This window comes from Ammospiza caudacuta, chromosome 17, assembly GCF_027887145.1.
Source record: "Ammospiza caudacuta isolate bAmmCau1 chromosome 17, bAmmCau1.pri, whole genome shotgun sequence".
NCBI lineage: Eukaryota > Metazoa > Chordata > Aves > Passeriformes > Passerellidae > Ammospiza > Ammospiza caudacuta.
Genome location: NC_080609.1, coordinates 15,011,261 through 15,037,756, shown reverse-complemented (window position 1 = coordinate 15,037,756; position 26,496 = coordinate 15,011,261). Strand labels below are relative to the sequence as shown.

General features: G+C 54.2%; 2 protein-coding genes across 3 annotated transcripts; one reads left to right on the top strand and one right to left on the bottom strand.

Annotated features, from left to right (window-relative positions):
- The first annotated feature begins 7,529 nt into the window (after nt 1–7,529).
- On the top strand, nt 7,530–9,278 carry RASD1 (ras related dexamethasone induced 1). 2 transcript variants are annotated; one of them, XM_058816162.1, is made up of 2 exons: nt 7,530–7,893; nt 8,183–9,278. In XM_058816162.1, the coding sequence occupies exons 1-2, from the start codon at nt 7,608–7,610 to the stop codon at nt 8,746–8,748; spliced, it is 852 nt and encodes a 283-aa protein (XP_058672145.1). In that variant the 5' UTR covers nt 7,530–7,607; the 3' UTR covers nt 8,749–9,278. The 2 variants fall into 2 exon arrangements, with proteins under 2 accessions (XP_058672145.1, XP_058672144.1); XM_058816161.1 differs by having other exon boundaries at nt 8,112–9,278.
- A 1,500-nt stretch (nt 9,279–10,778) lies between these two features.
- MED9 (mediator complex subunit 9) lies at nt 10,779–14,949 on the bottom strand. The gene is made up of 2 exons (XM_058816219.1): nt 14,814–14,949; nt 10,779–11,561 (listed from the first exon to the last, which is right to left on the bottom strand). The coding sequence occupies exons 1-2, from the start codon at nt 14,945–14,947 to the stop codon at nt 11,345–11,347; spliced, it is 351 nt and encodes a 116-aa protein (XP_058672202.1). The 5' UTR covers nt 14,948–14,949; the 3' UTR covers nt 10,779–11,344.
- Nucleotides 14,950–26,496: the final 11,547 nt, after the last annotated feature.

Here is a 26,496-nt window from a genome sequence, read left to right as displayed (position 1 = left end):
TGTTCCAGCCCCATCTCATGGGGTCTGAGCCCACCTTTCTCCCTGGGGCAGGGGGTGGCCTTGGCCAGGGCCAGCCCCAGGTGTTGCTGTGCTGCAGGGAGGGAAGCACAGAGACACCATTATTATTATTTATATTGTTTTATGGTATTTAACAACAAGGAATTACGGGACTCTCCTTGGTTATAAGTAAAAAAAAAAGTGATTCCTCTCCAATTGCCCAATATTTCCAAGAATTGGAGATTGCACAGGGAGGGGGTGAAACCTTCAGGCTGAGCACAAAGTGGTGTCACAGCTCTGTCCCCTCATCCTGGCTGCAGCTGGGGCACATCCTGCACGGATGCAGGGGTGGATGTGTGGCCAGGGTCAGAAGGTGAGTCCTGCTGCTCCCAGAGGACAGACCTGCCCTGTGGGAGCCCCAGGAGCAGCTGGATGCAGCCCCAGCTCTGCAGGGACATCAGGGACCAAATGGGGTCTCTGGAAATGGGGTCATGGGGCCATTTTCGTGCCTTCAAAATCGAGGATGGGGCTCTCTGGGCCCTCTGGGGCTTGGCAGGGAGGTTGTTTGCAGCCTTGGGGATTGCTTCACGTGATGCCGTGTGCTGACGCCACAGATAACACTTGCTTTGAAGTTTGGGATATTTCTCCAGAGCAAACACACCAGGAAAGGAGAAACGAGTTAAATCTCAACTCCTAGCTGGCAGGGACAGCTGGGTCAGCCAGGTCACTGCTCTGTGCTGCCTCACCACACAACCTCTGTGCCCACCCTCGTGGAGGTTTTCTCTGCGTGGATGTTCCAGTGGCTCTCCCACACACATCTCCCTTCCATGGAACTGCACCTGGCAATTCCTTGGGATGGGAGGATCATCTCTGCAATAAACACCCCAGCAATGGGGATGTGGGGCCAGCTCCACACTCACAGAATGCTTCCTGCAGGAGCAATTTGGGAGGTGGAGGCTGCATCCTGCAGTGCTTTCCCTGGTGGTGGTGACATCCAGGAGCAGGGACACATTCCCACATTCCCAAAGGCTCACAGGGAGCAGGGACACATTCCCACATTCCCAAAGGCTCACAGGGAGCAGGAACACATTCCCACATTCCCAAAGGCTCACAGGGAGCAGGAGCACATTCCCACATTCCCAAAGGCTCACAGGGAGCAGGAGCACATTCCCACATTCCCAAAGGCCATTCTCTCCACTGTGACCGCCTGTAACCCCGTGTTTGCTCTGCCCAGGGAAGCTGCTCTGCCCTGCCCAGGGCAGGGACAGCCATCAGCCCTCACACACAGGATAAACACGGTGGCAAACAAACACAGATAAACACATGGTGCAATCAGGGTGGCACGTGTGGCATTGGCAGCACCGGGAATTCTCCATTCCCACCCTGCTCCTGCCTGCTGAGTGCGCACCTTGGCTGGAACTGAGGGGCTCAGGGCTCTGCTGAGGGCTCCCAAACCCATCCCAGCCCTAAAGCAGAACCTTGGCTTTTTTGCCAGTGGTTGGGATTTGATGTAAAAGCAAAGATGAGCTTTCAGCTTTGGGGGCAGTTCGGGCACTGCTTTATTGGGGATCCCTTAATCCAGAGAAAGTGGATTAAGGGATCCCCAATAAAGGGGACGTGACAGAATTTATCTTCGCATCATTTATTCTTTTGGGAGTAAACCCGTCTGTTCTGTCCCTGCTGTGTAGGGAAAACAATTTGGGTTTTAATTGCTCACAAAGCAATTTGGGAAAAAGCCCTAGTGGGAAACTGTTCCCATGTGGGAAGCCCCAGTGCTGGGCCCAAAGAAATGCCATGGGCAGGATGGGCATCCCAGGATGAGCTGCTCGGGATGGGTTGGAGCTGGCAGCGGCATGCTCAGGCATCTGGGATACAGGTGTCACTGGTGTCTGGGGAAATATGTGAGATTTCCCCAGTGCTGGAGAGCATCAGCAGCGCCCCATGGGCACTGTGCCTGCCCCAGGCATCAGGACAGGCTGGGGGAGGCTCCATCCAGCCCATTTCCAGCCCATTTCCACCCTCCCTCCGGGGGCCCTTACGCACGGAGCTCCTGCCATGGGGCACAGGACAAGTGACCAGCGCTGTTTGCTTTAATTTTCACTCTCAAAAGCCGCCCCAGACAGCCCGGTGAGCCGCATCCTCCTCGGGTCCCGTTTCAAAGGAGAAGAATGGCAGGAATGTGCTGCTTTTTCCATGGTGCATTTTCCTCGGGAGGAGCTGTTTATGGAGCACAGCTCCTTTCCCAGCCAGGGCTGCAGGAGGGCTCAGAGTCCTGGCAGGATGTCAGGGCCAGGCTCTGCCTCAAGGGAGCCTCGAGGGTCCTGGATTTGGCCACAGCTCAGCCTTTGTCCAGTTTAGTTCCCCAAATCCCAACTCTGCATCCCTGCACAGCCCTTCCATCCCTCAGGAGCTGCTGTGGGACCTGACAGGAAATATCCCCAGCTCTGAACCCTCAGCCCTGCTGTCCTTGCCTTGGTCAGATCTTGCCTGGCACTGCCCACCCGCTCCTGCCTCCTCCTGGGCTCTCATTCTGTCCTGCCAGCCCTGCCAACCATCCCCATCCCCATCCCCACGGGACCCTTCCTGAAATCCAGCAATGCCTCCCCTGGGGTCACCGAGCCCCCCTCTCCCTGTGCCCTGTGTCCCAACCCCAGCTCATCCCTGTCTCTGGCGACAGGGGACATTTCTCCCTAATCCCAGAGGAGCTGAAGGAAACTCTGCCCTATGGAAGGGAGCGGGAGGTGCTGGAGTTTGGGGACACGTCCAGGACATGGAGACACCTTTGCTCATGCTGGCAGGATGTTGCATGACCTGTGGGCAGGAGGATGGGATGAAAGGAGGTGGAAACTGGGAGCAGGGGGCTTCCAGGTGCTCCTGGCTCAGAGCTGCACCAAGCTGAGCACTGGGATGGTGTCTCAAGAGACCTCTTGGCACTCCTTGCCTGGGTAACTCCAGGAACTGGGGATTTGAGACATCTCAGGCTTTCAGATTCTCTGTTAATCAAATCCCAAGTGCTAAAAGGAATCAAGAGACATGAAAAGTGTTGCTGAGGAAGCAGTGGGTGGGGGGAGGGAAACAAATAAAGCCCCCCCCCCCATTCCCCAGAGAAGGAGCAGCTTCTGCATCATATCTCATCTGGGAAAAATTATATTTTGGGAATTACGTGCTTCTTCTGAAAAGCCTTAAAGAGATTTAATAAAATGAGACAAGCTAATAATATAGGGGATGAATAGCAACCCTGGATTCTGCATCTTGATTTAATCAGATGCTTTTCCTCAGGGGGACAAGCAAGAACTGTGGCTCAAGCCTCCCTTCCCTTCCCTCCCCAGCTGCTCCCCTCTTCCTCTGGCCATCGCCTCCTCTCCCACCCCGGGGGAGCAGCCAGGGCAGGATTGGGGGTCCCACAAGTCCCTGGTGTCCAGCAGCAGCTGCTGGGAATGCAGAGCCCACACGGGTTCTTTGGGAGCAGGGAGAGGAGCTGGACAGCAGCTTGCTGTGCAGCCCCAGGGAGAGCAGCATTGTCCAAAGCACAGTCCTGGGGGAGAAAAGCAGGAACCAGGACAACCCTGGGGGGAAAAGCAGGAATTGGGGAGCCAGGAGAGCTGGGCTTGGCTCCATGTGAGAAAAGCAGGAATTGGGGAGCCAGGAGAGCTGGGCTTGGCTCCATGTGCGTGGCTGCTCCAGAGGCTGGGAATGCTGTGAGCTGCTGCAGTGGGGATGATCGGTGGGATGTGAAGGAGCTGATGTGGGATGTGCCCCTCTCTGTGTCTAACACAGCTGCACAAGGACACCAATGGCTCTCCCAGCCCTGTTCCCCTGCTCTGGACCCAGCCATGAACCCAGGCCAGCCCAGCCCCGGGGGGATGATCCTTCCCAGCTCCGCAGCACGCTCAGAAACCCAACTCATGTTCTGATGTAATTGTCCTTTTCCGAGTATCCCCCGCTCGCCTGTGCCTGTGCTGGGCACCCCGGTGGTGCTGCTCCTGCTTCCTGGAACATTTTGCTTCCCACATTTCTGCCGTGGTGCTGCTGCTCCGAGCTCTGTTCTGCTGCTGCTGCACAGCTCGTCCAAGGCAGGCCCTGGGGAGCCTCGTGTTCTGTCGCTGGGATGTTTGTGTGACTTTCGTGGAATTCCCTTCCCTCAGCCACTCGCTCACGGACACAGGGTGGGTTTTGCTGGTTGGCAGGTGGCTGGTAAACCGAGGAGGGTGAAAATAGGGAAATAGCAAGAAAACAAGGATTGATCTGTGCTGGAGGTGATTCTGTTAAAGGTGTCGCTGGGGTTCGTGCAGAGCATCCTGCCTGTGGCTCTGGCTGTGCTGAGCTGCTGCATCAAAGAGATTCTATCCTCCAAAACCAGCCAAGGAGCAAAGCATCCCACAAATAGCAGGGACGAACTCTGGCAGCCGTGGGGGAAATGCCCTTTTGCCTGCCTCTACTTTAAGCCTTGGGCTATTTGCAGTCAGGTCAGAAATAGGTGGTGATTTGTAAAAGAGTCATAACTGTGGGAAGGCTTTGCCTTGCAGCAAGGTGGATCCTTTATCATCAATCACTGGCAGCGGCTCCCAGCAAATGGGCTTTGCTCCTACAGGAGATGAGTTTCAGCTGATGCTGTGTGATGCTCCCTGCTCGGGCTCTGCGTGACTCCACGCGGAGCTGAGCTCTGGGAGGGCACAGACAGTGCCCACAACCTCCTCTCTGAGAGCTCCCAGCACCAGCAGCTCCTCTCCACCCACCCCAGGCCCCTCACACCCCATCCTTGCTGTCAGGGGCTCCCTGGCTCTGCTCCCACCCCACCGAGCCCCCAGGATCCCAGTGCACATCCGTCTCCTGGCATGCTCTGCCCAAAGAACTCTTTAGAAGGAGCAAATGGATTATTTTTTTTCCCTGTCAGCCAGGAGCAGGTTTCAAGCAGGCTATTTTTACCTGTTCCTGAATCTATTAATAGTTGTACGGCCAGCAATAAATGCTGATCGGGAGATTCGATTTGTCTGTCCTCCAGAGGTTGCCACTTCCTATTCCCCCCGTTGTTTTCCATCAACTGCTTCAATTAAATGATCTTTTTGTTATTTGGGATGATACATTTGGGCTTTGTGTTCAGCTGTTAAACTTCTTGGCTGTCTCACACGCAGATGAATAAACACAGGAAACTGTCCCACTTTCTCTCCTCCAAGTGTCCTTGTGCCTCCGGGCAGGATGTTTCCCTGCAGGCAGAGACATCAGGGGCTGTTTGAGCTGCTGCTCCCTTCCAGACAGCCACAATCCCTTCATAAGCCTTCTGAGGGTGTTTAAATTAATATCCAAGGGCGACACCACACTCAGGGGAGATGAGAAGTTCAGCACCATCCATTTCCCAAGTGGTGCTGATGAAAGGCACTGCTCTGCCCCAGTCTGTGTGTTCTGGCTGCCCCTGAGGTTCCTCTCTGTGTTATAGGTGAGGCTTCTGCTGCTCTGAACCTTATCAAAGCATCACCTTTTGCTAAGACTTTTTTTTTTTTAAAGTGGGTTTTCCTAATATATATTTTTAAAATTATTATTATTTTATTTTTATCATAGAACTGGCTGGGTTGGAAGGGACCTTAAAGCTCATCTTGTACCACCCCCTGCCATGGGCAAGGGCACCTTCTGCTAAACAAGATTGCTCCAAGTCATGTCCTACCTGGCCTTGGACACTTCCAGCAATGGGTGCAGCCACTGTGGGCAGCCTATTCCAGAGCCTCACCACCCTCAGAGGGAACAATTTCTTCCCAATATCCCATCTAATTCTGCCATGTGTCAGCATGAAGCCACTTCCCCTTGTCCTGTCCCTCCATCCCTTGTCCAAAGTCCCTCTCCATCTCTCTGGGAGCACCTTTAGGCACTGGAAGGGATTTTAAGGTCTCCCTGGTACCTTCTATTCCCCAGGCTGACCATTCCCTGTTCCCCCAGTACAGCACCACTCCCATTCCCCATTCCCCATTCCCATTCCCATTCCCATTCCCCATTCCCATTCCCGTTCCCATTCCCATTTCCCGTTCCCGTTCCCATTCCCGTTCCCATTCCCGTTCCCATTCCCATTCCCGTTCCCATTCCCATTCCCATTTCCCGTTCCCGTTCCCATTCCCATTCCCGTTCCCATTCCCATTCCCATTCCCATTTCCCATTCCCGTTCCCATTCCCATTTCCCGTTCCCATTCCCATTCCCATTTCCCGTTCCCGTTCCCATTCCCATTCCCGTTCCCGTTCCCATTCCCATTCCCGTTCCCATTCCCATTCCCATTTCCATTTCCCGTTCCCATTCCCATTTCCCGTTCCCGTTCCCATTCCCATTCCCATTTCCCGTTCCCGTTCCCATTCCCATTCCCGTTCCCATTCCCATTCCCATTCCCATTCCCATTTCCCGTTCCCGTTCCCGTTCCCATTCCCGTTCCCATTCCCATTCCCATTCCCGGCCCTGCCCGCGCTGCCGCCGGCCGGACTCTCGCCTGTCCCCTAGCGGGCAGAACCGGCGCTGCAGCGGCACCGCTCGGCGCCCGGCACCGGGACCGGGATTGGGACCGGGACCGGGACCGGGACCTGAATCAGAGTCGAGGTCGGGGTCAAGGGAAGCCGCCGTCCTAAGGGCTTTTGTCGTGGTGTCACCGCGCAGCCCCCAGCCCGCGTTGCAGCCCCCGCTGGGACCGAGACTTCTCTCTGCTCCCGGCCCCGCGCACCGGAGCTCGCACCGAAAGGGGTCTTTTCTCCCGTTTTTCCGGCATTTGCACCGGGCAAGTGTAAACCGGAGCAAAATCACGGCAGAGAGTGGCGTGAGACCCTCTGCGCCCCCCGCCCCCGGTTCCTGAAGTTCGGGGTCGCCCCACTCCCCGAGCCCCGGGAGCCCCGAGCCGGCTGCGGGGAGCCGGGAGCCCGCACCGGGCTGAGAACGGGACGGGTACAAAGCACAGAGACCCCGTACTGAGATTCAGAGATCTGTTTGCAAACGGGACTGTGAAAGGGACCGGGAGTGCGAGCGGGAGTTCGAAGAACCAGAGTTCCAACCGGGCTGCGAACGGGATCGGGCTGTAAATCCCCGAGAGCGCAAACCGGGATGGGAAGGGGACAGGGCTGTAAATCTCCGGGACAGCAAACCGGGATGGGGACGGGATCTGTCTGCACAACCCCCGGAGTGCGAACCGGCATGGGAACGGGGTCTGTGCACCCCCGGGAGTGCGAAGCGGGATGAGAACGGGACCGGGTTGCGCAGCAGCGCGAGCGCGAACGGGGCTGCGAACGGGACGGGGCTGCCAAGCACCCGGAGCCCCAGGCGGGCTGGGAACGGGACCGGGCAACCGAGCCCCAGGAGCGCGATCGGGGCCGCGAACGGAGCGGGGCGCGCAGCCCGGAGCCCGGAGCCCGGCGGGGGGCGCGGGCCGGGCCGGGCGCGGAGCCGGGCGCTGACTCAGCCGCCGCCGCCCCGGGCCGTGACGCGCCGAGGGGCGGGCGCTGCCGGCTCCATATAACGCGGCGGCCGCCGTGCAGAGCTCACACCGACCCTTCCTGAGAGGGAAGAGGGGCTGAGCAGCCGGGCAGGCAGCGCCTTCCTCCTTCTCCTCGTCTCCTTCTCGGCGCAAGCTGCACTTTTGCCGGCGTCAATGAAACTGGCAGCGATGATCAAGAAGATGTGTCCCAGCGAGGCCGAGCTGAGCATCCCCGCCAAGAACTGCTACCGCATGGTCATCCTGGGCTCCTCCAAGGTGGGCAAGACGGCCATCGTCTCCCGCTTCCTCACCGGCCGATTCGAGGAGCAGTACACGCCCACCATCGAGGACTTCCACCGCAAGTTCTACAGCATCCGTGGTGAGGTCTACCAGCTCGACATCCTGGACACTTCGGGCAACCACCCCTTCCCAGCCATGCGCCGCCTGTCCATCCTCACAGGTACTTGTCAGGAGGTCCCTCTGGCAGATTCCTGCTCAGTTTGGGGATGGTTTTGCAGTCCTGGGAGGAGGGAAGGTACAGTTTTGTGGGTTCAAGTGGTTGGGCAGCTCTTCTTGGTGCTGCCTGGTCCTTCTTTCTCCAAGCCTGTATTTGGCTCGGGAGTGGTCTCTCTGTGTCCCCATCCCTGCAACCATCTCATGTTCCCTCTTTGTCCCCAGGAGACGTTTTCATCCTCGTGTTCAGCCTGGACAACCGAGACTCCTTTGAGGAGGTGCAGCGCCTGAAGCAGCAAATCCTGGAGACCAAGTCGTGCCTGAAGAACAAAACCAAGGAGAACATCGAGGTGCCCCTGGTCATCTGCGGCAACAAGGGCGACCGGGACTTTTACCGGGAGGTGCAGCCCCGGGAGATCGAGCAGCTGGTGGGAGGGGACCCCAAAAAATGTGCCTACTTCGAGATCTCGGCCAAGAGGAACAGCAGCCTGGACCAGATGTTCCAGGCGCTCTTCGCCATGGCCAAGCTGCCCAGCGAGATGAGCCCCGACCTGCACCGCAAGGTCTCGGTCCAGTACTGCGACATCCTGCACAAGAAGGCGCTGAAAGGCAAAAAGCTGCTGAAGGAGGGCGGCTCGGAGGAGGCGTACGGCATCGTGGCCCCCTTCGCCCGGCGGCCCAGCGTGCACAGCGACCTCATGTACATCCGCGAGAAAGCCATCGGCGGCGGGCACGGCAAGGAGAAGGATCGCTGCGTGATCAGCTAGGAGCCCCCGCTCGCCACGGCAAAGAAGGAAGGAATGAAGGAAGGAAGGAAGGAAAGGAGGAAAGGAGGGGGGAAAGATGCTCGTTTCCGAACTGACTTTGGGCAGGTGCCCAGCCGGGCAGAGAGGGCGTCGCCTCTCCCCCAGCCTCCCTCCTCCCGCTTTCATCATCTCCCTCCCCGGGGGCGCATTTTGGGAGCGAGGGACGCGAAGGGGGAGGCTTTGGAGGGCAGGAGGGGATGTCACTGGCAACAGCCTCCTCCTCTGGGCAGACAGACAGGGAAAGGGCGAGCTGCTGGGCAGCCAGGTGGGAGGGTGAGTGTGGAGGGCACAGATCTTGGTGTTTCTTTCCCTCCCAAACCACCCAGCCTCAGGCGCTGCCTTCACAAGGGAGGGCAGGGGCCTGGCCAGCATCTGCCTGGGGCTTTGGGGTTGGTTCTTGTTTTATTTTTTTTTTTTCCAACTTGAGAAACTGTGCACGGACTCTGGCTCCGTGTTGTGTGTTCATCTGTGTCTACAAAACATGCAGAAGACACTCCTAAGCTGTTGCAAAGACATTGCAGAGTTACAGCCCCAATGGACCAAAAAACTGACTCTTGTTTACATTTGTCTTGTTTGATTTGCAAGATTTGGGGAAGGGTGGGGGGGGCGGGAAGGGTTTTACAAAATAATATAATAGGCACTTTATGTAGCTATTGTTTGTCATTGACATGAACAAAAAAAAAATCTTCAAGTGTTTCTACCGTGGGTGAAACTTGATGTTTTATTTTTTCTACAAATTAATAAAATCTTTTTAAAAATTACACCCTGTGGGTTTGCCTTTACTTCCTTGCCCTATCCCACAGCAAAGCCTGCTCAGCAAAAGGCCTGAGCTGCGAGGTGACAAAACCAGCCCTGTATTGCCCCATTTTCCCCGACTCCCAGAGCAAAGGTTCCCGCCTCTGCAAGGCTCTGCCGGGTTTTGCCAGGCAGGGAGCTGCTCACTGCCAGGGGTCACTGAGCCAGCTCTCTTTCCTCACTGCACTACGCCGAGAGTGACGGTGCTGGCAGCCCCGTGTCACTGCCTGCAGTCACCCAGCACACTGACATCACTCCCTTCCAAAGAGCTGATTGTGTTTCATGCTCTCTGCCGATTAACTAAGCACGCTTTAATGATGTCAACACAGACTGATTCATTGGCACCCCAGCTGGGATATTGTTTTTACTCTGCAATATGAGTAAAGGAAGTACTTTGCTCGAAAGGTCACCTTTACATCTGATGGTTTTTAATCTCTTCCCAATAACAAGGTGCAGTAATCATTGCTAGAAGTGAAAGGGAAACGGGAGCACTTTTCAAAGAAAGCTCATTTTTAACCTCCGCTTCCCCCTCATGCAGCAGCACAAATTTGTGTTTAGTACATATTAATGGCAAAAAAAAAAAAAATCATATTGAAACCACAAAACAAGGGTGGGGGAGTGAGGCTGCAAAGGAAACCATCTCCAAGCAAACCCTCTCAGTTTCACTTGAAACTTGGATTCAAGTTTACAGAGTTAACTTGCTCCTGAGCTAAGTGCCAGACATTTCTTTGGCAACAAGTTGTTTCTTCCAGCTCTGCCTATGCCTGATTTCACAGGAACAGCAACTGGCAAAAGAATGGAAAACATCGTCCAGGCATGAGACACAGGAATTTATTGAGCTGAGACAAGCAATGGCTGGTGGAAAGGCAATTTCAGTAATAAAAAAATGTGTACATTGTGCTTTGTTTATCTCGGTGTTCTGCTTTACTCAGAGTTTACACACTGGCACCTTTCCCAAAGAAAGTACTAGTACAGTATCTCAGTGGGTACAGAGTAAATCTCTGAGCTACAGGTGAGTGCAAACATCCCACTGGGCAGAATTACCTGTTCCAGCTGCTCAAATGTTTGTGGTTGTGGGAAGCCCCTGGATGTGGAACTTACCTGTCCTGTTGAGCCTGACTTTATATGGAATAACTAAAAGCTTTGATCATTTATGCCCTTTGTTTTGATTCTTGCCCTTCCTCTGTTTTAAGAGGGAAAGTCATTGGAGCTGGGCCCAGGATCCCATGTGCTGCCAACATCCTGCCCCTGCTCCACCCACATCCACTCAGTGAACACACAACAAGGGCAGTTTGGAACTTATAAATCTTTATTTGACTCATCTCAGACACAACCACCGATTGTTTGAAAAGAGAAATACAGAAGTAACTGAAGTAATCATTCCTCTTCCAACACACAGGGAATGGAAAGTGTACCAGAGACTCTTTCCAGGAGCAGGGCCAAACAGTTCATGCTTCCCTCTTATGTTCCCTTTTGATGTTTGGCCATTTTTAAGTAAAAAAAAAAAAATTGCAGAAATGCCCCTTTTTCACCAGCAGGTACTTTGACCCTTAGTGAGGAGAACACAAAATGTCTGCTGCTTGTTTAAATGCAAAAAAGAAGAACCCCACCCTGAGAGAAAACAGGAGATGGGATATAGAAGTGCACAGTCCTGCAGCTGATCAAGGGAAGGTGCTGCTGCCATTGTCCCAGGAGAGCACACGGTGTCCTGGCCCAGTGTCACACACCCAGGTCCACACAGGCACAATGCCACAGCCCTGCAACCACAAAACCTACAGAAAGAAATGCCAGCTTCTGCCACCCTGATCAGCCTGCACAGGAGGTATCTCAGACCCGGAGAGTGGAGCTGTGTCTTTCCTACTCCTTGGGGATTTCAAACATGCAAAGGCTCTTGTACTTCTGCAGCAGCTCGTTCTTGGTCCGGACCTGCTCCCGCAGGTTCTGCAGCTGCTGCTGCTGCTGCTCTGGGCTCACCCCGATGCCAGGCATGGAGCTGATCAGCTTCCTCATCTCCTGGAACTTGTTCTTGAGCTCATTCAGTACCTGGTGAACATCCTGGCTGTCCTTGTCCATGCTGCAGAGGAGAGAAAATCGAGACACTGTGAATTCTCCTATTGAAAACGCTGTAATTTCCAATACAACCAGGGTTTAAATTGGAATTCACTGGGAAAATTGCTCTTGGTATCTAGGTACACACTCCTGATTCACCTATCCCAATAAAATGACACATATGGATATACACTGGGTAGCTATGGGGCAGCCTGGTATCCTGCAAATTTCCAGCACACGATCCAGTCACCTCAGGATGCATTAATCAGGTTAGGAGCTGCTCTGCAACTTTCAAACATCACCCTGGAGGAAGCTAAATTCTCCCTCTGAACTCCTGTACCTCTCTTTGGGGAAGGTAAGATTGCATATGTGTTGTGTGTAGTCACCTGGAAAAAAAGATCTCGGTCTCACCCGTGACCTGTTGCTGCTATAATACAAAAAAAATCAATGCAGCCAAACAGCTCGACAGCAGAAAACAGAAACTGTTCCCAAAAGTGTCAGAGAGTGTCCAAAGGCAGAGAAAATGGTACTTGGGAGCTTTAAAATGAGTCTCTGGGGATTAATACTTAATAAAAGAGAAGCAGCAGGGGTTTTTTTTGGGTTGGTTTGGGGTGTTTTTTTCAAGAGCAGCAGAATTGGCTCTGCAGCCAGCTCTGTGCTTTTCAAGGCTCAGTGTTGTCTGAGGCAGTGTCTGCCCTTGAACCCTCATTAGTATCTGACTCAGCTTTGTTAGCACCAGCAAGAAGTTTCACTGATTCCAGGCAAAAGCAAGTCCCCGCTTCCAGGCTGCCTGTTAACAGGGAGAGCAGGATTCTAATGGTCTTTGAAAAACTGGGAGCCTGTTCAATAGCCAGGCCTAAAAATAAATCTGCTTGGCATGACCAGGGCAGAGAGGTGCTCGATTATAACTTTGGGGAATCGTGACATGGCTGAGAGCAAAACTTTTAAGCAGATGGCGGCCGCTTGTTTCAAAAGCCTGTTGGAACAAAATATTCATTATTCCCTTCTAAATAAAACTGCAGCTGGTACTATAATGTCTCCCCATTATGCAGGCACTCAGGGCCAGGTTGGCAGTGGAAAAATACAGAAACAGACACATAACCAACCCCATGGCACATCTGGGGAAGGAGGGGGTGACACTGTCATCCACCACAGCTGCAGGCTGGCTTTGACAGGGGTGTCCCCCCCACATCCCATCCCCTTCCCCACTCAAAGAGAACTGACAGCTGCCTGTTGCCTGGTTGATGCAAAGGGGTAAATATTTCAGGGTTGGTGGGGTTTTTTCTTCCTGATGGGTAGTTTTCAAGCCACCAAAGCAATTCATGGAGAGGTGGGAGTGAGAGAGTGTGGGAAGAGCCTGCAGCTGCCTGCACTAACACAGAATTCAACACAGCCTGTGCTGATACAGTGGGCACAAAAGCTGCCCTCAGGCACAGTGTCCTTCACCACACCAGCACAACCCACCATTGGCAGAGCCACACACAGGGACCTCAGCAGTGATGCCACTGACTGTGCAAGGCTGAAAACATCAGCAGACTCTGCTTAGGAAAACCTTCTCCAGACCCAAACAGGAAGCAGCACCCAGCCTTGAATGTCAGCAAATCTACGCGATACATCCTCGCTCCGGAGCACAGAGTCACCTTGGAGATGTGTCCTCACAGTGAGTCAGTGTCAGAACAGCGGGGCTGGGCTCTGCCACTCGAGGCAGAGTTAGAGGACAGCCCGTTTGCCATCTGTCAGGGACAGGAGGCACAGCATCCCACCGCTGGCCGCCCTGGTGCCACCTTTCTGCCACATGAGCTGCCCAGGAAATGCCACACAGGCAGCCAAGGGAGGCAGCTGGGCAGCAGGAGTGGGTGGCTCGGTGGGACAGGGCACAAGATATCCCTGGGACTGTCACCTGTGAGTCACTACAACCTGATCAGTGACACATCACAGCCTGGGAGGTCTCAGCCCGTGGCTACTGCCCACTCTGGTGATGGGCATGCACACACCTGGCAGGGGATTTAGCCTCAGTCTGTGTCTGCACAGATCAGAGAGAATCAAGGTCAGGGGGCAACTTGATGGCCTACAGCGAGCACAATGGGGAAACTGGGTGAAATTACAGTTTGTGTTCTCATGCCCATTCTGGACTGGCGTGTTAGAGGTATTCATTCCCATGGACTGGGCTGCTTGGGCTGCAGAGCCATTAAGGATCAACATCCCTCACCTTTCAGACATGTTTGCTCCAAGTGAAACATCAGCAGGACACAAATCTGCTCCTCAATCGGCGCACAGAGAGAGGGCAGGAAGAAAGCAGTTCATGCTTCCCATGCCCACTGCCTCACCCTGCCCAGGTGAGAGCACAGAGCCTGCCTGGATGGATTTCCATGGCTGACACATCCCCTTTCTGGGAATTCAGATGGGCATCTCTGGAGGGATTATCCTGACCCAGAAACACATCCGTTCTCAGGACTCTTGTACCTTTCAGCTGTACAGTGCTTATCTTGAGCTGGGAAGAGAACAGTGTATGTCCCACCGAGGAAGCCATCCCCCTTTTTACAACTTCCCAGAAATGGGCTGCATTCCTGACGCACTGCCTGTACTTCCTGAGGCTGTTATCAGCCAAAGAGTAGAGTTCTCTGGAGCAATAACCCAGCGGACACACAGTGCTCCTGCTCTGGGGTTACTGGTGGGGCAGTGTACCTGGGCCATGGGAGCACCTGCACTGCTCAGGTGACCCTGACACCACCCAGGTAGGACTCAGAGTGCAGATGTGCTTGGGGCTGTGCCAGCTCCCTCCAACTCTTCCCAGGAACTCCAACTGAGATAAAAAGGGCAAAGGAGATGCTGGGAAGATGGAGAGCATCACTAGAAGGGTGACTTCATTACCCTGCTACCTCTTCAGGGCATCCCGGGGAAGTGAGGGATGGGAGAGCATCACTTGAGGGAGGATCCAATAGCTCAGCTCCCTGTTCAAGGCACTGTGAGGATGCTAAGGATGAAAAAACAACTTAGAGGAAACCCCACTGCCTTACTCCCCATCCAGAGCATCCGGGAGATGCTGGGAGCCGGGTGAGCATCACTAGAGGGTGCATCCCATTGCCTCACTCCCTACCCAGAGCATGCCCGGGGATGACTGGGAGAACATCACCGGCGAGAGCCCCTTAGCCCCGCTCCTCACGCAGACCCCGAGAGCTCCGGTGTGAGTGAGGCAGCCTCGTCCGAGCGGCGCGGCTGCGGCAGGGCCGCGGCTCCCGGCGGGGCGGGGGGCGGCGCTGGCCGTGCCCGCCGTTACCATTTGATGATGTCGTGGACGAGCGGCAGGAAGGAGAACTCCTCCTGCGCGGGCGGCAGCGGCGGCGGCTTCTGCTCGGCGGGCGGCTCCGGCGGCGGCTCCTCAGCGGCGCGGCCCGCGGGCCCGGACGCCATGGCGAGCCCGGCAGTGACGGAGCTGGGCGGGCCCGGCCTGGCTCCGCCTCACGGCCCTCACGGAGCCGCCGCCACGGCCCTCACGGAGCTGGAGCCGCGCAGCCATCCGGGTTGGGGTGTGGGGCTGTGCTCTGCACCCGCGCTGTGATCCTGCTGAGACCTCAGTGATCCCCCTCAAACTTCCAGTGATCCCGCCGAAATCCCCAGTGATCCCCCATAAATGCCTCCACAGTGATCCCGCCGGTGCACCAGTGATTTCCCAGAGACCCTCAGTGATTCCCCTGAGATCCCTCAGTGATCCCTCCTGAAACCTCCAGTGATTCCACTGAGACCCTCAGTGATAACCCTGAAACCCTCAGTGATACCCTCTAAGTGCCTTCACAGTGAACCCACCTGTGCCCCAATGATCCCCCTGAAACCTCCTGAATGATCCCTGATCTGAATGATCCCTCCTGAAACCTCCAGTGATCCCCCAGAGACCCTCCATGATCCCCCTGAAACTCCCAGTGATACCCTTTAAGTGCCTTCACAGTGAATCCACTTGTGCCCTAGTGATCCCCCTGAGATCCCTCAGTGATCCCTCCTGAAACTTCCAATGATCCCCCAGAGACCCCTCAGTGATCATCTCTGTGCCCCCCTATCGCTTCCCCCTACACCCCTCAGTGATTCCCCTGCACCCCTCAGTGATCCCCCTGTGATCCCCAGGGATCCCCCCATTACACCCCCAAAATTATCCCACCTCCCACCCGAGCCTCACACAGGAGGTGGGGGATTGGAGGAAGGAGAGGTTGTGAAATCCTGCGCCCCAAGGGCAGGGTGAGGAGAAGGGGTGCCAGGAAACATCCAGGTGTCCCAGGAGCCATCCAGGGACCACTTGAACCACCCAGAGGTCCCAGGAACCATCCAGGGAACCCAGGAACCACCCAGCAGTCCCAGCAGCTATCCATGGGCTGGTCATGGCTCTCCTCAGCACACTTGGATTGCTGTCCCAAGTGTCTATACATCCCTCTCTTTCAAGCCAAATCTGAGGGGGAAATTGCATTATTCTGTGTAAATAACCACAGCAGGCTTTTGCTGTCTCATATATCCCAACTTTTCAGCATATTTTTTTTTGTTATTTGGAGTCCTCAGTTTGACTCTAATGCAAATGGGGATGATATGGGCTGGATGATGGGGATGTGATCCTTGAAATGCCTTAAGGACAGATGTTTATGTGGGACCAGAATTTCTGCTCAAGGGAGGAAGCATGGCCAGCATCAGTTGGAGGGAAAGCAAGCTGGAGAGTTGGATGAGAGCCTGGGCTGGAGACTGGAGGAATCTGGAGGAAGAACAGAAATGTGATGTCAGGGCTGGGACTGCTGTGGAGCTGGGAGGGGGAGAAGAAGGGGGAGAAGGCTGAGAGAGTTGGGGGTTCTCAGCCTGCAGAAGACTCTGGGGAGACTTCAGAGCCCCTTCCACTGCCGAAAGAAGCTCCAAGAGAGATGGAGAGGGACTTTGGACAAGAACTGGAGTGACAGGACCAGGGGGAATGGCTTCCATTCCAGAGGCCAGGGTTACCTGGGATATTGGGGTGGTATTACTGGGATATTATACTGGGATAATTCTTCCCTCTGAGGGTGAGGCCCTGATACGGGTTGCCCAGGGAAGCTGTGGATGCCCCATCCCTGGTAGTGTCCAAAACCAGGCTGGACAAAGTTTGAAGCAAGCTGGTCTAGCAGAAGGTGGCCCATGGCAGGAGATTGGAAGCAGATGATCTTTAAAGCCCTTTCCAACCCAAACCATTCTGCGATTCTGTGAAGAAATTGAGCTCTGGTGTGACTGACCTACCTCCAGGGGGAAGAGGTGGCTCAGGATGGTGAGTGGTCAAGGCTGGGAGAGGGAGGGTGATGCCCCTCTGCACCAAGGAGCCTCAATTTGCTTCAGTGAAATGCTGCCCTTGTGTTCAAACCCCTGTACCCACACAAAGCATCACAGCATGGGTAATACCAGCCACAGCTGAGAGCTTTTCTTCCTGGTTTGGCTTAGACAAAATGCATTGTTTAATTTTTCATTTGAAATAGGCCTCCCTGCTCAATGGTTATAGGCTGAGGAAGACTGTGAAGGCAATTTTCTTTTTTAAACCAATTTCTTTCTGAAAACAAACAGAGGCTATTTATACATCTAATGAGAATGCTGGCAACCATTTAAATGGGGGGTATTGGCTGTTTGCTCTAAATATAGCAGATGCAATCTCTCACTTTGTTCCTACTGTCAGGAATAGATCCTGGTTCAGTAACTGATGCTGGAATGTGCAAAGGAGCCTGGGGGAGCCCAGGTTCTGCTGAGCAGATCCCTGTGGGAAGGCTGGTGGTATTTATGGCCCTTGACTGAGCCAAGCAGGAGGCACAGGATGCTGTGTCCTTCAGATGGGGCTGAATGGTTCATTTCTGCCTCTTTTTAAGGGCTGTTTCTAAAGCAGGAGTTGATTCAGGCTCTGTGGGGGATACTTCCCTCTGTACTGTGCTGGTTTTAATTCTCCCCTTGGCTTTCTGGAGGAGGGCAGCAATAATTGCTGGGTTGCTGGATGCCTGCCTCTGATGTTTGAGTCAGGCAGTTGTTCCAGCAGGTGACAACATGCAGATACCATTCAGAACCTAAAGTGCTGTCAATCAGCATTTCCATTTGCCTTTCCATTTCTATTTGGAGTCTCATGTTCCCAAAGAGCTGGAACACAGCTTTACCTCGGTGCTGTGTCCCTGCCTTTTGCCTTCTCTTCCTTGTGGGAACAGCTCCTCCAGCTGCCACAGGTGACCCACCTCTGTCCTTTGGGGCTTGTCGTGTCTTGTGGCAAGTCCAGGGGACAGCAAAGGTGTTTCACAGTTTTCATTCTAGATTTTTTCACCTGCTATCAGTTCCTCAGCAGAAAGGTTTGAATGGGCAACCTGTGAAAGCTCCATGTGAGGCAGCTAAAGCAGGAACAAAGACACTTAGTGATGAATGAAATGAATAATTTCCCCCTGGATTTGGTAATAAACCTGAAGAGCAAATGATCGACATGTTCCTTGATTTAATTGTGGCTCTTTGTACAATTCATTTGCTGGACAGGCAGTATCTGAAATGTGTGAATGTTTCCAAACCATCTGATTTTCTGTGTACATTCATTGCTCACCCAGACATTTCATTAACCCATTATCCTAAAACCCAGCTGATCAAATAATCCGTATCCAGAGTATCTTTTGTTATTGCCTGTTTCTTTATGATACCAATGTTATTGTTTCTTCTCCTGTCATTTCTGTACAGATTGTACCTCTTGTCCTCTTCCAAAGGGAACTTTTGAGGTATTTACCACCAGTTATTTAATTCAGCACCAGGTAACTCTGTGCCTTTCACTATTTCCTTACAATGACTTGATGTTTTATATATTGATGGTCTGACATTTCACTGGGCTCCACTTTTTGCTGTTGGACCATATGGAGCTTGTTGTGCTGTTGCCACCAGCTGTGTTATCATTTTTTACTATGTGGCTATCACCAGGTTGAACTTTATCTCTTCCTCCTGCTCCTGCCATCATCAGCTGAATTTTCAGTTTCAGTCTTGCTAAGCTGCCATGGTGGGATAAGTCTCTATTGATCAGTCAGGGAGGTGTTGTGGCCACGTGGGAGGGGGTGATAGGAATGAGAATTTACAGCTCCATCCCTTGGCTGTGGTCAGGGCACCTTTTTGTTAGGTCATGGCTGTGATCCTGCAACTGCTCAGGCTTGTGGCTAAGATCTCCCTAATTTTGACCAGATGTGAATCTGGTCTTGGGCTCTGCCCTGTCTTGACTCCTGGGATCATTTCATGCCCTGGTGTCTCAGTCTTCTCATGGGGGTGCTGATGGGAGTAGCAGGTCATAAGCCAAGCTTCATCCTTTGAAACCGTGTTTTACCAGAGGGGTTTAGGCCCTGGAGGTCTGGCTGCCCCAAACACTCAGCCCTGCACTCCCAAAGCTCCCAGAGCTGCTGGTGCCCTGGGTGCCAGTGAGCTTTAAATCCAAACAAGCAGCACCAAAGACATGCACATCACCCTAATGCCTCCTGGAGTCACTGGTGCTGGGGAAACTGTGCTGCCATGGCAGGAGGGCCATCATCCCCTAACCCAGGAGATGCCACCCTCGAGGAGAGCCCAGCGTGCAGGACAGAGCCTGGGATAAGAGGTGGCACAGGAGGCTTGGCCAGGCTGCCTGTAGCAGCAGGTTGGGTGTCACTGCAGGGCATTGGCCTGGCCGTGCAGCCCAGTGAATGGGGATGATTCAAGGCCGCAGGGAGTGTGCAGTGACCTCCCCATGTTCTCCAATGCCACCCCAGTGCTGACCAAACACAGAGGCTGGCCCAGACCACCCCAGGGGAGGCACCCTGGCCATTTCGTGGGCAGAGGGAGCACCGAGGACTTCTTGCACAAGATCAGCTACGCAGAAACACGGATCGAGGAAAACACGCAGGCAGAGCGGCCGCAGCCTGGCCCAGCTCCAGCTGCAGGTGGCTCTGGAGCTCATTGTCTCCTTTGGGCAGCTCTGTCACTGTGTACCACCCCAGAGTGAGTCCTGGGAGCCTCTACTCCCTGCAGAATCATCCCACAGCCAGCCTTGAACACTCCAAGCTGTTTTCCTCTCAGGGCAAAGGGGAAAAAGTCACCTTGCAGGAGCAAGAGAGGAGCTTGGAGTGTGAATTTGGGGTGTCCCTGAGGAAACCTATGCCTGCAGAGAGAAGTGCCCTTGTTACCACTGGGCAAAAGCAGCCCTGAATCCCTGCTGGCTCCTTGCTGCAGCGTGGTGAGTCAGCAACGTCCCTGCCATTATTTAGAAATAATGAGCGAGGCTCCGAACACGTGCGGCCAAAAACATGAGGCAGCAACAGTTTCACTCTCAATATGCAATCATGGCCTTGAAGCAACGCTGCAAGAGCCTGCACTGAAGGACAAGGCTCAGCCCAAGCAAGGATTTCTCTCCTGAGCTCCTGGATGCATACCCAGCATGTTGGGAAGGTGTTGGAGTGGGACAGCACACATATGTGCATCCCTGTGCACACGCATCCATGTGCTTGTGCGTTCCTGGGTGCATCCCTGGGCACATCCTTGTGTCCCTGTGCTTGTGCATCCATGGATCCCAGGGCACCACTACCCTGCACAAGGACACTGTGGGTGTCACAGAGGACAGATAAATTTACCTGGATGCACATAGTAGACACTCACTAATGGGGTCACATTAAGGACATTCATGAAATCCTAGCTCCCTTTCTTGGAGTCAGTTCTTATTCTTCTAAAGTGGGTCAGGCTTTGTTTGTGTGTTTTTCAGGGTCCCTTCAAGTGTGGCAGAAAAAGCCATTACCTGATGCTGGAGCCCTTCAAAATATTTCTCTTGGGTTACTTAACACAGGGGGAGAGGAAATGAGCTTTGTTCAGACTTCATTTTGGCACCACAGAAAAAGCATCTGGTTAAGATTTTAGCCCATCCTTCACTTGAATTGCAAACAACATTTTGCTATAATTGGCCTAATTACTGAAATGAGACAAAATTTATGTGGGCTTTGCAAGATCAGTCAGGTGTCCTCAAAGAATAATTTTACATGGTAGAGCAGTGGGTTTCTGGGGCAGCACTGACACTGTAGGAGAGATATCTTGGCAGGTGGAGAAGTCTCACTCCAGCTCCAGTGAGAAACCATTTAATCCTTCTCCTGACCTGGGGAATGGTGCATCCCTGCAGGGCCATGGCAAGAGCAGTGTTTTGCTGAGCCTTTCTCCTCCTGACCTGGACTTTGTGAGCATCCCCAGGATGCTGCCATGTCCCACCTGGAGCAGCCTGTCCCCCTCCTCAGCCACACCAGCAGCTCCCACCCAGTTCTGGTGCTGGCACCCATGAGTGGCTTGTCACAGCCACGTGTCGCTGGCTCCAAGGATCCCTGTTTGCCAAAGGCTTAATGTTTAGCTGCTAATAAACAAGGCATATCGGGGAGGTTCTGATGACCAGGCAGCTAAACGTTCCTGGGAAGTTTGCTGACTCTTGTGGCACAAATAAGGCCAGGATGTGGTGACATTTTTGTCTCAGATAAAGTTTTAGAAGTTTACCAGAGCAGGCTCCAGCTCTTACTCCCTCACTCCTGTGCATTCCTTCAGTTGGTGATCCAATGCTCAGCCATGTCCTATCCTGCCCAAAAGCTTTCTCTCCATCCTGGCTGCACACTGATTTATCCAAGGAGGAGTTGTTTTATTGGGGTTGGATTGGTTTGGGGGGTTTGGCTCTAAGCAGCTGCAGGGGAATCAAAATAAGATTTTCATACAATGTCAAGGGGAAAAGAAAAAACCCTCCTTGTTGCTCTGACTTGAGAAATGAGTGAATTTGTCCTTTCTGCCTTTACCCCATGGGCATTTCTCAGCCAAAAGCCTGATGTTTTCCCTGCAAAGGAATATGCCCTAAAGCCCATCTCATTGACCACAGGGTGCCCATGGCTCAATCCAGCCTGGAGCCAGGTTTTGCCATTTTCTACTTTGTGGATTAGCTGAGCCCATCCTGGCTTCTCTTGTGGGGGCATCCAGCAGAGAGGGAGGCCAAAGAATCACTCAAAGCATTTCAATCCCTACCACCATCCTCTTACCCCAGTGTGGCCCAGCTCATTCCTCATTGATCCAAATGCAAACGAATGTCATTAGAGAGGGACATTTGGCGTTCAGGTAAACACTGACCCATCCTCACCCTCACTCCCATGCAGAACCAGCCCAGCTGGCACTGCAGGAAGCTCTTGGGATGCCCCATGCCCTCCATGGCCATGGCAGCTGCTGGAAGGTGGGCACTGCATCTCTCCCTCCCAGGGATTACAGCAGGACCTGGCTGCCGGCCGGCCCGTTCCGGCATCTCTCAGCAACTGCAGAGATAATTGCCATAAGTCTAATCGTTCCTGCTGGATAACAAGTATTTTGCATCATCATCCCCAGCTGCCGAGAGCATCATCTGAGTTGCTATTTCAGGGCTGGAAAGCAGCTCCTCTGAGGCAGGAAAGGCCAAACCAGGCTGGATCTGGGCACCTGGAGCAGAGTCCACACGCTGAGGGTCCCCTGACAGTGCTGGTTTACCAGGCTGCTTTGTTACTGTGCAGTTCTGCTCAGAGTGTGATGAGCTGTGTGTCTTCTGGTGGTGTCCCTGGTTCTGGGCAATGCCATTGCAGGCAGCAGGGTTTGTCACAGCCTCCCCATGCTGTTCCTTCAGGCAGAGCTGCTCCGTGCTGCCAGGACACGCGGCCGGCCGGGACCGCAGCAAGTGTCACCCTCTCCCCCCACGCCATGGGTTGGATGAAGCAGCCACGTGGCAGGAGCCCCTGACTGGGCATTGATTTCTCCTCCACCAACAAGCACTCTGCAAGATCCAAGGATGCACCACCTCAGATCAGGGCTGCTCAAGTGCACGAGGCTGGCTTGGCAGCAGGGATGGCATTTGAACAAGGCAGGAGCGTGATGCTTCTCTCCCTGAACCCCATCTGGCACCTGGAATGGCTGCTGGTAATTGCTGCATGCTGCAGGATGTATTGAACAGCCAGCTGTGGCATTCTCACTCTGCTCATGCTCACAAACATGTGGCTTTGAGGCAGTGTCAGTACAGGCTCTGTACCACATCCATCCCATCCCACAGCTCCCAGCTCGACCCTGGGCTCTGCACCTCACTTGCTTTTCCCTTCTTCTCCACAAACCAGCTGCAGACAGTTGTCAAGTGCAAACCTTGTTCTCAGAGCAGCACCTCTTAAATTAACCCTCCTACCTTGGTGGCTGGAAGGGGTTTGAAGACATCCGTGTGGCAAAAAGTTTTGGCTGCCAGGTTGTCACTTGTGCCCCTCGTGTGTGTAATACAGAAGCCCCAAGAAATGAGTTTGCAAAAGATGGTGCTGAGTTTGCCTTGGGAAGGGGTGGTTTGGAGTTTGAGATAAGAGTCCTGCGAGCTGGCTGGGAAAGGAGAGAGAGGAAAAAATGCGTCAGGGCAAGAAAGGGAGAGGTAAGTGACATATCTGGGCTAGGAGCATGAAGCCAATGGCCTTCCTGGCGCCATGGGGCTGCAGGGTGGCCAGATCCGGGCTGTGACAGCCTTGGTTGGAGCTGGCCCTGTGGCAAAGCCTTGCTGGCCAGGTTTGGGAGCCCTCTGCCAACTCTGCCAAACTGCAGAGAGCAGGGAGGAGGCAGCCCCAGCCAGAGACCTGCTCTGGCTCCTAAGGGCTGTGCAGGGAACAGGTGATGGGGATGATGCCCCCCAAATTCAGGCACCTGCATCCCACTCTCTGCTCCATTCCCTGCCAGTGCTGCCATCCCAGGGCACAGTATGTGGTCTGTACCAGGGCATGGGTTAGATGTTGATTTTTCACCTTTGGGGAACCCTGCTGTACCAGCTCGAGCTTTTGAGGTTGGGGTAGGTTTTGTACCAAAACCACCTCTGCTGCTTCCCAGAGGGGAATTTGGATGGCCAGGATCACCCAAAGCAGTGTGTTCGGGAGCCAGCTGGGCGCTCGTGGCCTATTTTGTATGTTGTCTCCTAATTGCAGTTCTTCACGTTCCCTCAATGCAGGAGGACGGGAAGCGCGGGGATCCGGCAGCAGTTGGGAGCTGCTGGCGAGGGGGCGGCTCCTGCTTTAGCAGGATCCCTTCTCCCCCACCAAACCAGCTGCTGGCATTTCTCCTGCCACCGTCTCCGTCCTCCTCCCGTGGTGCCACATCCGCTCCGGCATCCTGGCAGGGAAAGCGGGAGCTGGCAGCAGCTCCCTGTCCTCACCCCAGCACCGCCGCACCCCTGCGAGCACACAAACACTTCTCTTCTGCCAGCTCCCTATTTGCAGCACTGTATATACAGTATAATCCACCCACGGGCTAGCCAGCCTGTACTTGGCCGGGAAGGACAGAACATCCTTGTGATTCAAAAGGTCAAAATGAATGTCAATACATTGTGAGCAAGAATGCCGAATTCACCTTGGGGACACAGGCTGCTCGTAGGGACCCGGCTGTTGGGTGTGCTGCTCCCTGACAACAGGCATGGGGTGCCCCAAAAGCCTCTGCTTGCTGCGGGGTCAAGCAGGGCAACTATCCCTGAGGATAAGAATTCTATGGTGTGCTCACAGCTTTGTCTGTTCAGCCCGCAGGTCCCTGTGCCCTCTTTCCATGCCTGGGTAGTGAGGGAGTGAGCAGGTTGTGATGCCCCTTCATGACTTCCTCCCTGTCTCCTCCAGTTTCTGGCTCTAAAGCCCAAAACTCTGCCTCCTCCACAGGGCTCTGGTGCAGAATTTTCTTCCCAGAGCTCGGGTGTGGTTGAGGTCCATGGGCACAACACATCTGTTTGCTCTGATATCCGGAAGGCAGCAAATCCCAGTGAGCACCAGAGCGGGAGAAACCACCCCTCCTCCTCCTCCCAGATGGAGTGAAACTGCTGTCATTTCAAGGCAGGCTGGAGTGGAGGAAGCTCAGCTGGAGCGGATGGCTGGGATTGATTTCCCAGTGACAGAGGCACTCGCGTGTCCCTTGAGCTGCCGGCCCTGTGCCTAACGATTTTCCCTGTTAATAATCTCCACTGAGCAGCAGCAGTGCAGGCACAGGGCACGGGGATGAGTGGGATCATTCAGAGCCTGACGTGGCAATGGCAGGTCCATGCTGTTCTCCCTGACATATGGATCCTTTCCATTCCTCCTCAACCCATCCCAGCAGGAGTGTTGCCCATAGAGCCCTCAATGCCCGCAGCAGCAGCCCCCGTAATTATTGCCCCATTAAATGAAAACAAAGTCTCAGGGCTTGGGGAATTTGGAGGTGAATTAGGAAACCCCTTCACAGTGGCAGAGAAACTCCCAGGAGCTGATGGTGTTTTGCAGGAGGGGTTTGAAGGCTTTGGAGCTGTGCTGAGTGCAGGGGTTCCTTGTGTGTCCTCCTGGACACATCATTCCCACCCACAGAGTTATGGAATGGCCTGGATTGGAAAGGACTTTAAAAATCATCCAGTTCCAATCCCCTGCCATGGGCGGGGACACCTTTCACTATCCCAGGTTGCTCCAAGCCCTGTCCAACCTGGCTTTGGACACTTACAGCTCTGGACAGCCTGTGCCAGGGCCTCAGCACCCTCACAGGGAGGGATTTCTTCCCAATATTCCATCTAACCCTGCCCTCTGTCAGAGGGAAGCCATTCCCCTTGTCCTGTCACTCCTTGCCCTTATGCAAAGTCCCTTTCCAGCTCTCCTGGAGCCCCTTTAGGCACTGTAAGGGATTCTAAAGTCTCCCTGTCACCATCTGTTCTCCAGGCTGAACACCCCCAGCTCTGTCTCATCCCCAGCTGTCCCCACAGCAGAGCTGCTCCAGCCCCTGGAGCATCTTTGTGGCCTTCTCTGGACCTGCTCCAGCAGCTCCACATCTTTCTTCCCCTCCCTCTCCTGACGCAGTGCAAGGAGCAGTTACAAGAACATGAACTTGGGCACAAGATTCTCCAAACACAGACTTTTGGGGACACCCAGCTGTCACCATCCCGGGAGGAGCAGTGGGACACTCCTGTCCCTGCTGGAGTCGAGGTCGGGGCAGGCGGCGGGAGCTGGCAGTGCTGCCCAGCCTGGCAGGGCTCTCATGGCCCCGACCTTTCTGCCTTTGAAAACAGGATGGGAACAAGACGCACTTTTGTTTTCACTTTGGGAGCTGGAACGGGACCTTCGGGCTGTTCCTGGGATGTTGCAGCCTCTAGGCTGTGCTGGGGGTGGGGACCAAGCTGTGACACCCCAGGCACCCTCATTGCTCCTTTGCATCCGTCCCATTTTGTCCTTCATCAGCAGATCCCAAAGCTGTGCCTGTCCTCTCCCACAGCCGGGCTGGCTGGGGAAGCTCCCCTGGGAGCACAGGCAGGGATGAGCAGCTCTCAGTCAGCCTTCAGCTGGAAACCCCCCTGGCTCTCACCACGTGCTCGTGTGCTGGGGAGCCCAGGGAGGTCAGGGAGTTTGTGGTGCTGCCCCATGAAAAATGTGACTGTTGCCCTGGGTGGCACAGGGCACTCAACTAGAAAACCAGCACATAAGGATTCCAGGTGCCTGCACCTTATCTCACCTCTAAAACCCCTTGGTGGCCACCAAGGAGCTGCTGGCAGGGACCTGGACTGTGCTGTGGGGACAAGGCTGGGGACAGGAGGGCAGGGAGCAGCTGGGGCTGGCAGCAGGGCCGTGCTTTTACTCACAAAATAGAGGAAAATGGGATTGAATCCCACATCCCACCATGAGCCGGTCCTTACTCAGGGAGCAGGGGACTCTGAGTCACAGAAACGAGGGACAATGTGACCCTGCACCAAAATCAGGAAGGGCTCTGGGCAGTGTCTCCCTGCACAGGACTGACTCAATATATCAGCCACGAGATGGGCACCCTTATCATCTGTTGTGGGTATTTTGTTCCTCTGCTGTGGCAGGGGAGATTTCTAGAAGAAAAAGTGAATCACTACAACCCCTGATGGCAGGAAGGGATCTGGCACTTATGTTGTCACCCACCACATGCCCTGGGACAACCCCAAGGACAAAAAACTCGGTCTCTCTGCTTCCTGGCCCTGCTCC